This window comes from Melanerpes formicivorus, unplaced genomic scaffold (genome assembly GCF_026170545.1).
Source record: "Melanerpes formicivorus ecotype bairdi unplaced genomic scaffold, bMelFor1.0.p_v2 SCAF_76, whole genome shotgun sequence".
In the NCBI taxonomy this organism is placed as follows: Eukaryota; Metazoa; Chordata; class Aves; order Piciformes; family Picidae; genus Melanerpes; species Melanerpes formicivorus.
In genome coordinates, this window is record NW_027142428.1 from 3,232,667 (window position 1) to 3,248,479 (window position 15,813).

At 45.9% G+C, this 15,813-nt stretch overlaps 1 protein-coding gene across 2 annotated transcripts in view; it reads right to left on the reverse strand.

Annotated features, from left to right (window-relative positions):
• Positions 1-15,597, reverse strand: part of RYK (receptor like tyrosine kinase) — a 57,449-nt gene extending 41,852 nt beyond the window's left edge. The window contains exons 1-2 of one of the 2 annotated variants that reach the window (XM_068164073.1): positions 15,210-15,597; positions 1,024-1,145 (exon numbers count right to left, since the gene is read on the reverse strand). In XM_068164073.1, coding sequence (XP_068020174.1) covers positions 1,024-1,145; positions 15,210-15,522 — 435 coding nt within the window. In that variant the 5' untranslated portion in view covers positions 15,523-15,597. The remainder of the gene's footprint in view (positions 1-1,023; positions 1,146-15,209) is intronic. The other variant, XM_068164074.1, reaches the window with a different exon arrangement.
• Between the last annotated feature and the right edge of the window lie 216 nt (positions 15,598-15,813).

Here is a 15,813-nt window from a genome sequence, read left to right on the forward strand (position 1 = left end):
AGTAGTAAAAAGAAATGTCAAATACCTTGAAATTAAAAAACACACAAAACCCAAAAACAAAACAAAACAAACCACTACCACCTTATTTTCAAAGAAAATTCACCCAAAAGTTCAAAACACCCAAAGAAACTCAGGGCAGGGACAGTGATCCAGGTAGCTTTTGGAAGAAGCTGTAACAAGGAAACTCCTTCAATGGTCCTGCTCAAAAGAGCAAGTGACTGAACTGCCTGTGAAGGCAGAATATGGTATAAGGTAGAAAGGCTGGCTTGCACTCTGTTCAATACCATTGCAGGCCAAAACATGCTTAACCTTTCCAAAAGAATACAGGAACTATTTGGATACACATTACCTTAACTTGCTGCCTGCAACCACACAATTCTTTTGCACCCAGCATATGCTAATGTGTGCAAATTTGAAAAAGCCATGAAGTGGCCTTCCAGTATCTGAAGGGGGCCTACAGGAAGGCTGGGGAGGGACTTCTCAGGATCTCAGGTAGTGATAGGACTAGGGGGAATGGAATGAAGCTGGAGGTGGGGAGATTCAGGCTGGATGTGAGGAGGAGGTTCTTCACCATGAGAGTGGTGAAACCCTGGAATGGGTTGTCCAGGGAGGTGGTCGAGGCCCCGTCCCTGGGGGTGTTTAAGAGCAGGCTGGATGAGGCTCTGTCCAGCCTGATCTAGTGTGGGGTGTCCCTGCCCATGGCAGGGGGGTTGGAACTAGATGATCCTTGTGGTCCCTTCCAACCCTGAATGAAACTATGAAACTATAAGAAGTTCTTCACCGTGAGAGTGGTGAAGCCCTGGAATGGGTTGTCCAGGGAGGTGGTTGAGGCCCCATCCCTGGAGGTGTTTAAGACCAGGCTGGATGAGGCTCTGGCCAGCCTGATCTAGTGTGGGGTGTCCCTGCCCATGGCAGGAGGGTTGGAAATAGATGATCCTTGTGGTCCCTTCCAACACTCACTGATTCTACGATTTTGAGCATTCACTACAGAATACAGATAACACAGAAGTTATGCCTGCTTGCCTTGGATTTAGCATGCCAGCTGAAGTGAAGATTGTTGGTCTCACTGGGTATTAATAGATTGAAGGACAATGCATAGTGATTAACCACATCATTCCTCACGTAAGACAACTCTGCATCAAGACCTGCAATGAGAACGAAAAGAGTAAGACAGGGAAGAACAGGACCAACACCTAACACACTGGAACAAACACCTCTCAGTACCAACAGCTTCACTTGAATCAAAACACCACTCAGAGCAGGTGACACATGAATACATCCAGACAGGTTTTGAAAGCCTCCAGAGAAGGAGATCCCCACCAGCCTCTCTGGGCAGCCTGCTCCAGGGCTCCAGCACCCTTACAGCAAAGTTTTCCCTCATATTTAAGTGGAACTTCCCATGTTCCAGTTTGTATGCACTGCCCCTTGTCCTATCACTGGGCTCCACTACAAAGAGACAGGCACTTTCTTCTCAACACCCACTCTTCAGATATTTGTAAACATCAATAAGATCACCTCTCAGTCTCCTCCAGCTAAACAGGCCTGTGGCTCCCAGCTTTTCCTCATATGATAGATGTTTCAGTCCCCTCAGTATCTTACTGGCCCTGTGCTGGACTCCCTTCAGTAAATCCCTGTCTCTCTTGAACTGGGGAGCCCAGAACTGGACACAATACTCCACATATGGCTTCAGCAGGGCAGAGTAGAGCAGAACCTCCCTCAACCTGTTGGCCATATTCTTCTTAATGCAACCCAGGATGCTATTGGCCATCTTGGTCACAAAAGCACAGTGGTGGCTCATGGGCAACTTACTGTCCACCAGGACTCCCAGGTCCTTCTCCATGGTGCTGCTTTCCAGCAGGTCAACCCCTAGTCTGTACTGGTATAGGGGGTTATTTTTGCCTAGATGCAGGAGTCTGTGTTTGCCCTTGTTGAAACTCATTAGTTTGCCCTTTGCCAGCTCTCCAGGCTGTCCATGTCGCAGTGGAAGGCAGCACAGCCTGAAGGGGCATCAGTCCCTCCTCCCAATTTGGCTGAAGGTCCACTCTGTACCTTCATCCAGGTCACTAATGAAGATGTTGAACTGGATACAGTACGGACCCCTGGGGACCACCACTAGCTACATGCCTCCAAGTGGACCTCAGCTCCAAATTCCTGAAGTACTTTGTCTACACAGATTATCACAATCAAGCAAGAAAACCACAAAAAATTGCAGTTGAGCTTGACAGTCAGGAAGCCCACCTTGCTTGTGCTCTGGGTAGGCAGCAAGGTGTGCTCTGCCTGAACAGAAGCCAGGTGATGCTGGCAGCTGCACCACATCCCAGCCACAAGGAAGGGCACACGGGAAGACACAAAAGCAATGGCACAGCACACTGTCATGAAAGCAGAAAAAGCCAGATCTGCAGCATTACCCAAAAATTGTTGATGCAGCTTGCCATCACTTTGCTCACAGCACTCCTGGGCTTCCTCCATTTTCCAACTCTTCCACTTACAGGGAAAGAAAAATTCCTTATACCCAGAGAAATTGCCCAGCCAATGCTGCAGTAGCAGGCATGCTCAAGAGTTCCAGGCAGGGTAGCCTCCAGACTTGTACAGTTAGAAGACTTTAGCCAAGGTAAGGTATGCTTTTCTTGATGGCACATGGGTCACACAGGTTAAATTTTCACCAAGAAAAACCACAGCACAGCCTGCCAGGCTCCAACAGCCCTATGCAGCTGAAGACAGAAGACCAGGAGTCCACAACAAACAGGCTAGGCAGATGACACTCAACATCTCTCTTCCCACAAATTTAGATCAGGAGGACAACAATCAGCCTGGGTGAAATGTCAGACAGGTTCAATTATGTTCAGTATCTGTCCTATCAGATACTTGTTCCTTGTTACCTACATATCTTCTTTCACACATAATGCAACTGTGTTTCCTCACTGCTTAGATTTCCAGGCTAGTGATACTATTAACTCCCTGGAGTAGACACTAAAAATGGTTAAGAAGTTTGCAGAAACACTTCAGGCTCTATTAGCACATCAGTTTAAGTTAACACCAAATTGCTTTAATTTTGTACTTCACCTTTGTTTTTCAGACATGCATACCTGCACCTGCCTTGCAATGTTTTTATTTAAACCTCCAGCAAGTCACAGTCAAGGATCCAAGCTGGCACTATGCAAGAAAAGAAAACCAAAAACTGAACATGCCTCAGTCAGTTTAACTCCCTAAATTAGTAAGGATGCTCAGGTACACTTCATATGGTGGGCAGGACGGCGGCAGCAGCTCCACCTTAGCTTGACCTCATACCAAAATAGTCCTGGTTACCTTATCCAACTAGTCTAGTGTTTGGGGTTTTTTCCCAAAATATGCTCTGGGCTAAAGTAGCTTCAAGAGGTATCAAATTAAGCAAGCCACTGTTGACACACAGGCTAAATCAGCAACATCACATTTCTACTTTTAAGGGTGTACTCTTTCAAGCACCGTAGCAGTGCAAGATGTATCAGTCTACACAGCAGGTTGCTGAAGAAAGTAAGACAGTAACAAGGTTCATTTACCCAGCTGTTGGGGATTTCAAAAGTGTTTAGTAAACTGTACTAAAGTACTACAGGTGGCTCCAGAAGAAAAACACAGATGCACTGCAAACAGCTAGAGAAAACTGGCAGTTCTTCAATAATTATCTTCTTGACAAAGCAGTAAAACAGAGAAAGGAGTGGAGAACCTCACAAATAGCCCAAAAACGTTTAGGTTACATGAACTGCAGAGGAAGAAAATCCTTTTGGAAATGCTTCTAGTGGTTTAAGCAGTATACTGCTGATTAGCAATGAACAGGTTTTAAACAGCAGCAGCAGTTTTGCCCTAGCAAGCTTCCTTCAGGAAGGCCACTTGCAGACAATGCACAACACTAAAGAATCCAGTTTCTCATTGCTCAGCCTTGACTAATCTACATCAACCCAGATGAAAACAGCAAGACCAATGCTTTGCTTGGATTTCAAAGTAGAAATGTCACCCTTTTACCCAGGCAGCCCCTGAAGCTCAGAACTAACTTCCACATCCTTGTATCTTCCATGTCTTTGTATCTTCCACCCTTGGGAGCAAACCTGAAGGAATAAATTAGAGCCCAAACCAAACAAAAAGGAAGCACCGCAGAGAAAGTCTGTCATTCTTTGCACTGTTTAACATAACAAAACATCTGATGCAGCTCAGAAAGGCAGGGGAGAGGCCAATTTTCATTCCTAAATGCAAAAAGCTGCTGGGCAGCCCTTGCATGGATGACAAAACTAGATCATGTCTGTCTAACAAAGCACTTATTTTCAAATGTCCTTGTGCAAATGCAGTTTAGCATCACTTTTTTTCCCCTCCCTTCTTTTTATATATACTAAAGATACTTGCCTCTATCAGCATAGGAAAATAATCATATTTTATTCTAATGAAGCAAAACTCTTCTACAACACACATGATAACACGTTCATAAAGACAATGACAACGGTCAGGAGTCTGTTACCTGGCTGCCTTCATTACTTGCATCGTAACACAATTCTGGCAGTTTTTGCCTAAAAATCAAGATACCAAACCCTACTGTGCAATGTAGGAGTTAAATTATATTTCTAGAAGGCCTGGGCTAGCATTCATATTGCAAAAGATACTATTTCATTAAGAGTAATTTGGAAAAGACAGCTGCCCACCCAACAGCCTGGCAGATTCCTGGCTGTGCAATGGCTGAAATTAGTGCCTGTTTTACCAGTTTGGGGCTGCTGGTCTCTTCCACTGCTCCTGGCTGTGGGTTTGCTTCTCCTTTTTGCTGTGCTTTTCTGTGAAACACACTGTACACTCTGCTATTCCTTTAAACTCTCCTGATCTCACCCCACAGGGCTTTGGGGGAATTTTATGTTTCTCTCACTCCTGATCAAGTGGGTGAGTCTTGTTAGGGCAGGCTCCTGGCATTCTGGCCCCAGCTGAGTTAAACCATAACACCCACTGGAACCCTACCCAGCGGTGGCAGGGAAGCATACAGACCAACTATCTGCACAAACAGTTTTGTCACTTGTGCAGAGTTAACCTGTCACAAGCTGGAGGTGGAATACAATAGGCAAGACACATTTTGAGAAAATATTCAACATAACTTCACGGCAGTAATTGTATCCCTAAAAACTTATCTAGCAAACAAGAGAAAAAACACCTCTTAGCTGAGAGCTCTCAGTAAATCCCTGTGAATCTTGACTAACAATTCACTCTGCAGATGCTGTTAAATAGAGTTTTCAAGTTCAACACCACAGGCAAGTGGCATTTTTCATGATGAAAGCTCTTCCTGAAAGTCACAGGCTCTGCTTCTTCTGCAGGAAGAAGCTTCCCCCAGGAAATGGCACTTGGTCAGGTGAAAGCATGAGGAACTTCACAATTTAACTCAATATTGAAAAGACAACATTCCTTGTTCCTAGGAACCCAGTTGCTTCCCTTTGGTTTGTCTCTGAAAAGCAGCCTGCCTGATTATTTTTCTCTCCACTACAGAAAGAAAAATCTTCATTTTTCTCATAGATAGAAAATAGTTAGATGCTGACACTCTTGTTAATGGGCAAAACCAAGCAATGCACATTCTGCTCCTGTGAACATCATCTAAATTTGCCCATTAAACAAACTAAACAAAGAAACCACCCACTAGTAAAATTTACAACAAAACCAGCAGTCACTTTGCTGTTAGTAGCCAGCACAGCACGCATGGGTTACCTGAAGAGCTGATTCCAAAGGAAAGATGCAGTAAAGGTGCACATGATACATACATGAGGAAAATTAGTGCCAGTGACCTACAGACCAAGGAGACAGAAGGAAATAGGAATGGTGCAGATACAGAGTTGAAGACAACTGAAAGGGAACTCTAAACAATAAAGCTAACTTTAATGAACAACTTAGCACACAGAATTATTTGTTATTATTTATGAAATAAAAGAAGCCTCTCACTGGTCTCAAAATTATTGTAAGGTGAAGTTTGATGCTCCTTTTGAATTAGAATGGAAGCAAACACTGCAAACAGGAATAAAACCCAAAGGTTACAGCCATGTGATGCGAACCACAGTTGCCCAAGAGCACACGTCTCAAAGTAAGTAACTTCAGATCTAGTATCAGGAAGCTTCTGAATTGAACAGCTGTAATCTTCTGAGCCAAAACTCAATCACCTAACAAAGGCATGGCAGTTGTCACTTGCACTCGTGAATAAAGTGCATTTTCAGTGTCACCTACAGAAGCAATGCCACTTTATTTTTTGTTCTTAATACAGTTATCACTGTAGGCAAGACTGTAAGGTACAACAAGGTAAGTCACCTTCAAAACAGTGTCCCTGCCAGTGGCCACTACTATTCCAGTAACAAATATCCAACTGAGCACAAATAATATAAAAATAAATAATAAAAAACAACAACCACCACCAACAAACAAAAAAACCCAAACACAGACACCTCTGCCTCAATGGGCCCCTCAGTTTAGGAAGGATGTTGACTTGCTGGAACGAGTCCAGAGAAGAGCAACAAAGTTGGTGAGGGGTTTGGAACACAAGCCCTATGAGGAAAGACTGAGGGAGCTGGGGTTGCTCAGCCTGGAGAAGAGGAGACTCAGGGGTGACCTTATCACTCTCTACAACTACCTGAAGGGAGGTTGTAGATAGGCGGATGATGGTCTCTTCTCCCAGGCACCCAGTGCCAGAACAAGAGGACACAGTCTCAGGCTGCGCCAGGGGAGGTTCAGGTTGGATGTTAGGAAGAAGTTCTATACAGAAAGAGTGATTGCCCATTGGAATGGGCTGCCCGGGGAGGTGGTGGAGTCGCCGTCATTGAAGGTGTTCAGGAGGAGACTTGATGGGGTACTTGGTGCCATGGGTTAGCTGTTTGGGTGGGTTGGATTGGTTGATGGGTTGGACACAATGATCTTGAAGGTCTCTTCCAACCTGGTTTGGTTTATTCTAATAAAGGTTTATTCTAATGCATCAGACCTCTCAGCTCAAAACTCATGCTTCCAGCCTTGTGATCTGTTAAAGGGATAAGGAACCCTTCACATCCATTGAGACACTGTGGAAGACTTCCATCACAACACTAATGACTTCAGGCAAAATGAAGCTCCACATGAGCTAAACCAGGTCTATTAGCTTCCGTGGCAATCTCTGCATTCTGGAAAGCCACAAAGCCTAATACACTTTTCTTTTATTAGGAATTAATCTACAAGGCCATCAGCTAACTTGATAAAGGCTAAAAGAGTTTTGAGAGGATAGCCATCCTTAGTTTTAATCAACCTGCTCAGCTTCACCTGGGCCACCGGCATTATGTATTCTGGGCTGCAGTTTTTCAAGCCTAGTAATCAGCAGCTCCAACACTTAAATGTTGCCGCTCTTATCTTTCACAAACGGCCCGGTGAAACCAATATAGTGATTAATTTAATTGCAGCTATTCAACACCCAGTGAGCGACAGCAAAATTCTAAAGCATCGCATTAGGTTCATGCCATTGCTTCTGCTCCCAGCTCTCCAGAGCGGCCAGGGCAAATATGCGAGTTATCCGCTTGAAAGAAGGCCAAAGGCACAGATGGAAGAGAAATAATGCGTTTGAAGCCTCTACCATCACACCCTTTGTACTGCCACAAAGCATTTTCGGAGAGTGTTAGCATTCATTCTTCCATTGGAGCCGCTGGTGCTGCTGCCATTCAGAGGGGAGGCAAGGTTAAAAAAAAAAGAAGATCAATTCATCAGGCAGAACTCATTAGACTTTACCCACTCCCCGCTTTCACAGTTGAGACCTTAAGTACGATTTTAATACTGCACACGAAGGTACTTGAGGAACAGCCTCTAACTAAAGAGCGAAAAGAAGCTGCCTCAGTAATATGCCAGTCTGGAGAGTTTACGGTAGGAATTAGTCATCAAGCAACCCCATTTCACTAGAGCTCACAACAACTGTGACCCAAGACGCAGCTGAAATTTGTTTCATTGATTCCGCTTTTCCAGTATCCAAACACAACTCTGAAGAGCAGAAGAATGGGGGAGAAGAAAAACACAAGATTTCCCCCAAAACCTTCCACAGCTCCCACCCTCCAAAAAATGCCACTCTAGGACTTTTCGTGCCTGTGTTTCCCTCTGCCTGAGACAGTGCCTAAGAGCAGTTCCAGTCCTTGCCTTCCTCCCAGCACCATGAGGCCTTCTTGCTGGCTTTTCTCATGCACACAGAGAGCTCTTTGACTCCATTTCCTCTCTCTTGTTCCTATTCTGTCAGCACACTGAAGGGAGAAAGACAGTAAGTACTCAAAGAAGCCAACAATCAAGGGTGATAAATAAGATGCTGCCAAATAGAACACAGGTGTAAAATCGCAGCAGCGAGGGATGCAGCTTTGAGTTTGTTGTGCTGTAGTTGACCCCCCCAGCAATCAAACTAGCCTTCAGTCTCAGAGGTCAGATTTCTTCCAAGTCCCTGACACACAAATGTTACAAAAGCCACAAACATGTATCACTAAACAGATCTTGGCCTCTTGGGAGCTGAAATGGCTGCTTCCTCCCAGGGCTGAGTGAAGACGGAAAGCAGCGGAAGGAAGCCAAGCGGCCGGCTACCCATGCAGCCCCTCCTGAGCAGCCAATCTGCAGAGGCAGACTGCTTTATCTGGGCAGGAGCCAGACTGAGCGCCCAGCATTTTTAAACCTCAAACACATGAGCTGGTGTGATAAAGCAGACCACAGATATCAACTGCTCATCTCAGCAAAGCTGAGGAGATCAATACACACATGAACTTCACTATTTCCTCAACCTCCTTCTTAATGGTAATCACACAGAATATATTCTTTCAAGGCAATCCTAAACAAGGCTAGACGCTGCCTCTGCTGGCATCACTCTTGATAGCCTTCAGGCTATTTCAAACTTGCAGCAGCTTATTCTTCTGTCAGTTTTGCAAGCAGAGAGTTTATATGACTACATGCATCTCCAAAGAAACAGCTATCCACAGGCTATTTGAACTTTACAAATTAAAAGTGAGGTAATAGAATGAAACAGGGCAGCAGGACTCCAAATGCAGCTTGTTCTGATAAACCTCAAAAAAAAAATATTGACATGAGCCCCAGTACTCGGTAAACCAGACAGACAAGCATCCAAGTGCTTTGAAAGGCTCCAAAACAAAAGCAGATTGCTCAACTCTGATGCAAGTAACTTGCCACAACTTGCTGCAGCTTGCAAGCAGCCAGATGTTGCTGCATGAGTCCTCCGAGCACACTGCCAGCCTTCATTCCCTCCTGTGCTCCAAAGCAGCCCTGAGTGACATTCACCTGCAACACCTGAAAGCCCATCTAAGATGCACCATTCTTCAGAGTCAAGCACTAAAAAAGCTATAAAACTAAGATTTAACAACATGCCACAACCAAACCAGCTTCTGAACTGGAGTATGTACCACACAGACACTTGCTTCAAGAGTTTAGGGTACTCAAACATCTGGTTTTTAGTGAGCATGTCATTTAACCTCCCTTCTACAGTTACACAGAAGCTTTCTTTATATTCCCTCTGTCCAGAAGAGACACCAGGTACGAGCACCCGTAAGCTACCCATCTCACACAGAAATTTATCTTGGGTGCTGCTAACAAAACTCAGAGCACTGGCTTGACGGTGGTGGCCTTAGTAGTGATGCTGTTACAACCAGACACAGGTAGGCTCTTATCCAGGCCCCAAAGCAATTTAAAAATCACAAGAAATATTTCAACCTTTCAATTACATGAACATCTAACTCATCCCGGCACACTGATTTTCAGCCCCCTTTCATAGCAATGACATCTAACCAGGGAACAAAGGAAGGGGAGGATTTCTAGTCACTACAAATGCAGTAGTGCATCATAAAGCACTTTTGACATGAACTTCTGTGCTCTCTCTCCAAAATATTCATAGAATAGAATTCATAGAATCAATAAGGTTGGAAGAGACCTCAAAGATTATCAAGTCCAACCTGTCACCCAAGACCTCATGACTACTAAACCATGGCACCAAGTGCCATGTCCAGTCCCCTCTTGAACACCTCCAGCGATGGTGACTCCACCACCTCCCTGGGCAGCACATTCCAACAGCTAACAACTCTCTCTATGAAGAACTTCCTCCTCACCTCAAGCCTAAACTACCCCTGGTGCAGCTTAAGACTGGGTCCTCTTGTTCTGGTGCTGGTTGCCAGCTTTCTTGTAGGCTCTCTTAAGATACTGGATAGCCACAATTAGGTCTTCTAGAGTCTTCTCTTCTCCAGACTGAATAGCCCTAACTTCCTCAGTCTGTCAGTGACATATAGTGACATCAAGAAAGCTATTCCACACTGAAAAACCAAAAGACCACTTGATCAACTGCTATGTTAAGTAGGAGCCGTTTAGCCTCCATCTGAAATTCACAAAGCTGCATTTGGTCTATAACTTAACAAGGTTCTGCTCAGCCTTGATGAAGCCACACCCCAGTAGTGGATCCAGTGCTGGGCTCCCCTATACAAGAAACACAAAGCTACTTTACAGAGTAGAGCAAAAGACCGCAAAGGTGAGGCGCATGTAAACAAGGCAAAGTCAGACCCTTCTCAGTGGTGCCCAGTGACAGGACCAGAAGCAACAGGCACAAACTGAAACATGGGTGGATCTGTCTGAACACCAGAAAAAACTCTTCTACTGCAAGTGACTGAGCACTGCCACAGACTGCCCACAGATGCTCAAAAGCTTCTGGACACAGCGCTGGACAACCAGCTCTAGGAGGCTATGCTTAAGCAAGATGGTTGGATCAGGTGACCTCACAAGGTCCCTACCAATCTCAACCACTCTAAGTCAGCAGGACAATTTAAAAACCAAGCAAATCAACCATCTGCTATACCAGATTTTGCATCAATTTTGTGTCTTACAACCAGACAGCTCATTTCAGTAAGCTGCATACTGGCTTCAAACGACATGCTACAACATACAAGAAAAAAAAAGATATGTTCAGTGTTAAATTAATTTAACTCTGTAATTAAGCAAGTGCAAATGTAAAACCAACAGAAGACAGCATTCAGCATCATTACTCAGAAGAAACTAGGTCAAAGAATACTAAGTTTGCAAACTCAATGAAACACTGTCTGACTTCTGATTTAATTTCCCTGCAATTCTAATGTATCTCCCTCCTATGTCTGCATTATGACAGCCCTCAGTTACTGTGGCAACATGGTATTTTTCCCCCACAGGACTAAAGTTGCGTTTAGCCTTCAGGCTAGATCTGTCTCTAAAAAGAACCAGAGCCATGTGATGAGAAGGGCTATCCACAAGACCATTTTCACAGCTGAAAGGTATGTGGTCTACAAAAACAAAACCAAACCTACACAGGACTGAAAGGATTGTCCTCATTGTTCACGGCAGCAACAAGAGCTTAAGCAATGAGGTGCTCTCACCAATGCTGCAAAAGAACTGCCCACATGCAAAAAAAAACCCAACCCTGCTTAAGCCAAGTTTTCATAGGCAGCTACAGATTCTGGTCCTCATCCTCTGACAGTATAACTCAAGGTCTCCTGTGAGGCTAAGTTGCAGAACTGCCAGGAAGTCACAGCTGAAGGTCTAAGAGATAAGCTATGAATGCTTTAAGTGCCAAATCATGCTACGTACTTTAAATAGACCAGATCAAATCAATTATTAAGGCTAGCTACCTAATATTCATGGCTATATTTTACTTTAGCCTTTAAACCTTAGCTCCTTATCCACCAAGCAGGGATACACATTCCTTTGTATCACAGGATCCTGCAAAATGCACTCCAACTGCGCACTTCACCATTAGGCAAACACCACATTCTGAATTCAAAGAAAAATCTGAAGGAATGTCACTAAATCAAGTACAGACACTACTGAATAACTCATTTTTTAATTGAACACCATCTGTCCTGTGTGATTACTATCACAGGGCATTTGCTAGAACAAAGTGATGTGACCAGGTAGTGCTACTGTGCCCCTACAGTTATCCACTCCATAAGACTAATGCTAGTTTCTTTCGGTTTACGCAGAGGGCCAAAAAAGATAGTCCATACAACCCAAATCCAAAAGGATATAAAATAATTCCAGAAAGCTACAAATCAGGGAGCTGAAAGAGTTCACTAATATCCCTAAAAAGAGCTCTGGACATCTCTCCTCATCAAGCAATGCTTCTCTTCCTCCTCCCCACCTCAGGTCTGCTCTCACTCAAACACCTCTGGCTCCCTGCTGCCATCACTAAAGCTGTCTTAGCCAAGTCCCCTTGACCAACTCTGCTTTCTTTCTACCTTTATTCCATCTGTCATTGAACTCTGCCTGGTGAGAGTGGAATCTGACAAGTATGTGAAAACCACAATATTTTATTTTTTTTCCCAAAAGCTTATAGTTTAAATGGCTGTGAACATTTTCCACAGGAATGGCAAGAGGTTTTTCTAACAGAGACACCATCTGTCTGCAATATAGCGAGCCCTCTTTTCAGACCATGGGAACTCTGCAACTTTTCAAAATAAAGATCCATCTCACACAATAAGGCAAGCCAGTTTTCTCTAACTTTCTTCTCCATAAAGTTCTGAAGATGTCAAAACAATTCCTCCCAAGGCAGACACATGGTCAGAATCACACTGCTTGCTGGTGGAAATCTGGCACGAGCATACAGGAAAGTAACAGGCAGATTTCACTGCAAATTGTAGTATCTGTCCTGTCGCCACACGACAGAAAGGAGAGCAGCCACAAATAATTTTAAGCAAGTCCCTATTTTATTTACAAGAGCCACAACCTAATTAAAAACACAGGCCATGGTTCCTTAAGACACCGAAGTCTGGTTTTGAGGAGAGCAGCAGCACTGCAATGTGCCACTGAATTGGCACAGCCTCGCTGCTGGAGCGACTACGCTCGAGTACAAGCACACAGACCTTACACCAGACCCCGTGGATGCCCCAGCTTTGGGGACACACCATATCAATGGCTATGGCTGATTCAACACTTGGCAACTGTAGGCTTATGTTTGTTCCAAATCAAATGTGTGACCTAAAGACATAAGAGGATGATATTAAGAAACATGAAAGCACATCACAGGTTGTAGTAACTCCATGCAACACTTAGGTTTATGAGCACTTCAGAAAGCCTAAGAGCTTTCTTTTCAACTGCAGCAAGACAACAGGAGAGAGTTTGTTTAGAAACAAAAGGAAAACTTGTTTCTAGACTTGTGTTAGCAGCTTCACTGAAGCCAACAGTTTGCTTCACAAGAACTATCATTTCCCTACTCACTACACATGTCTATTCTGGCATCCACTGAACCAAGGCTTTCCTCAACAGTGGTACACCTCCCAGCTCTTTGAAAGTTCATGCCAACAGCAGTGCTTAAACCATAAACCTTACTGCATGCAAACATAATACAGACACTACAAACCTGAACATTTTAAAATAGCTTGGTTTGTTTTCAGGAGTGTGAAGAACCAGAACACACCTGCCCGTCCCTGTGGACTGTCTTACGTCAGACAAATACACGAAGTTAGTGGAGATTTGATTGCCAGTGTCCAGATGCCTTGTTGAGCTACACCTTACCTAAAACAGCTAATACATGTAAAGGATACCCTTAAAATTAAATCTTCTCCTGCCAACAACACAAGGTAGACACTGAAAATTAGTGCCCTACAGATTTCCAGAGATCTGAATCTCACTAAATGAAACAAGAAAAGCACCAGTTTATCTCCACATCAGACTTCAGTTTATCCAAGCTTTTGGGATCACAAAAGTAGAAGAAATCATTAAGTGTCAGATACTTAAAGTGAGATAAACCAGTGACTGGCACCTTGACTAATAAGTGACTTTAACCATGTTAGCAGTAGACAACCATAAGCAAGGCTACAGGATAGAGTTTAATTTAAAAAACAATAATGACAGCAGATCTTCCCTCTTCAGTTGCTACTTAAGGATGAATAATTATGTCAGTGGACCACAGAAGTCTGAGCAAATCCAACTAACAGATTGCAGGCACTAGACTTGGGATTGCTCAAACCACTCAGCATTTCCAAGATTAACTACTTGTTTAAAAACTCAGCTAAACAGCAAGCCTGACATTTTTATCCTCTATCTGCAACAGAGCATCTGGCAACAAGCACAGGCAAAGTAAAAATGACTGCACTAGAAACACAAGAGCAAGCTTTAAGGGTGAAAATGTTTAGTCTTACCCACTCCCTCTAACTTCAGTCAGCTACATGCTTACAGATTTCAAACTGACTGGAGATATTTTCATTTTGTCCACTTGATGCAAATCAAGTCTTGCACTGCTCATTTTTCAGTTCAGGAAGATACAGGACACTTGATGGAAAAAACCAAAATCCCTGGGGATACCAATATACTTGTTTTGAGACTCCAGCCACCAACTCTAAACAAGAGCCTAAGCAAGCCAAAGCCTACAGAAAACAAATCTTTGTTTAAATCAGAGACTTTCCAAGCACAAAACCACTGCAAAAGCCTTCTGCAGCAGGCCAGATGGGGGACTTCATGAACTGCCTCCAAGTACTTGTGCAGCAATTGTCAGCCTGCCTAGAAATTAAGATTCCTTTCACACACGCACTCAATTATTGCCAGGTCTGCTCTCTGCCCTCTGAATGTCACTCACCTTCCTAATTAAATCACGGGCCTGAACTTGCCTCTTCCAGTGCTTACCCCTGCTCCCATGGGGCACCATACCAAATCACTTGAACCAAGGGAACCTCTCATGATCAGAGTAAAGCCCAGGACTCTTTTCTTACCGCAGCCACACACATGCACACACAAGGCAGCACAGAGTCCTCAGACTCCTTTTTCACCACATCTCCCTGCTCCCCCAATCCTAAAGATCCCGAGATTTGTCCAACGCCACCCCAGTTATCTGGCATCCCCACCCTCTCCTAAACCCCAGGTCCTTCAAACCTGTTCACAACCCTCTCCATCTTCCCCTGCACCCCCAGATCTACCGCACTCTCCTGAAGCTCCTCTGCCACCACTCCAGCCCTCCACTCACACTGACACTCAGCATTCCCCCTAACCCCAGCCCCACCATCCCCACTGTGTCCCACAGATTTTTCCCACCCTCTTCCAGACCCCTGAACAAAGAATTTCCCTAATCCCCTTTTCAGCGTCCGGAGCCCCAGAGTCACCTCAGGCTCTGGCCCCACCATCCCAACCCGCAGTCCCTGGCCCCACAGCCGCACCCCAGCCCCACAGGCCTCCACCCTACAGACGGCACCAGCGCCAGGCCCGCCGCGACCCCGGCCCGCACTCACCGATCAGCTGGTGCACCTCCTCCTCGCTTAGGTACAGGCTGAAGCTGGGCCCGGGACCGGCGCGGGGCCAGTCCGGGGGCCCCGCAGCGTAGGGGCCGGAGCTGGGGCCAGCCTGGCCCTCGGCACCGGCAGGCAACAGCATCAGCAGCGGCAAAAGCCGGAGGAGATGGCGGCGCGGGCCCCGCACCCGGCACGACGACGACGGCGGCCGCCGCCCCGCGCCCGCCTCCTTCGGCGCCGAAAGGGGCCGGTCCCGCCGCCGCCGCCTCCACCCGCCGGTTTCGCGGCCCCCGCCCCGGCGCCCCGGCACCATCGTTCTGCGGGGAGGGAGGGAGACAAGAAGGCAGGGACGGGGGGAAGGGAGGGAGAAGGCCCCCCGCCCCGCCGAGCCCCTCACACGCCGCGGCCGCCGGCCCCCGCCCCGCCGCTCATGGCTCCGCGCGCCCGCTGGCGCCGCTTCCTCCGCGAGCCGCACGCCCCGCCCCGCGCACGCGCGGCCGCCCAGCCCCGCCCCCAGCGCCGCTCACCGCCGCCGCCTCTGGAAATCCCGTGGACAGCACTCGGCGGGGAGTGGGTGTCCAGTCCCGCCCGCATCTCCCCGGCT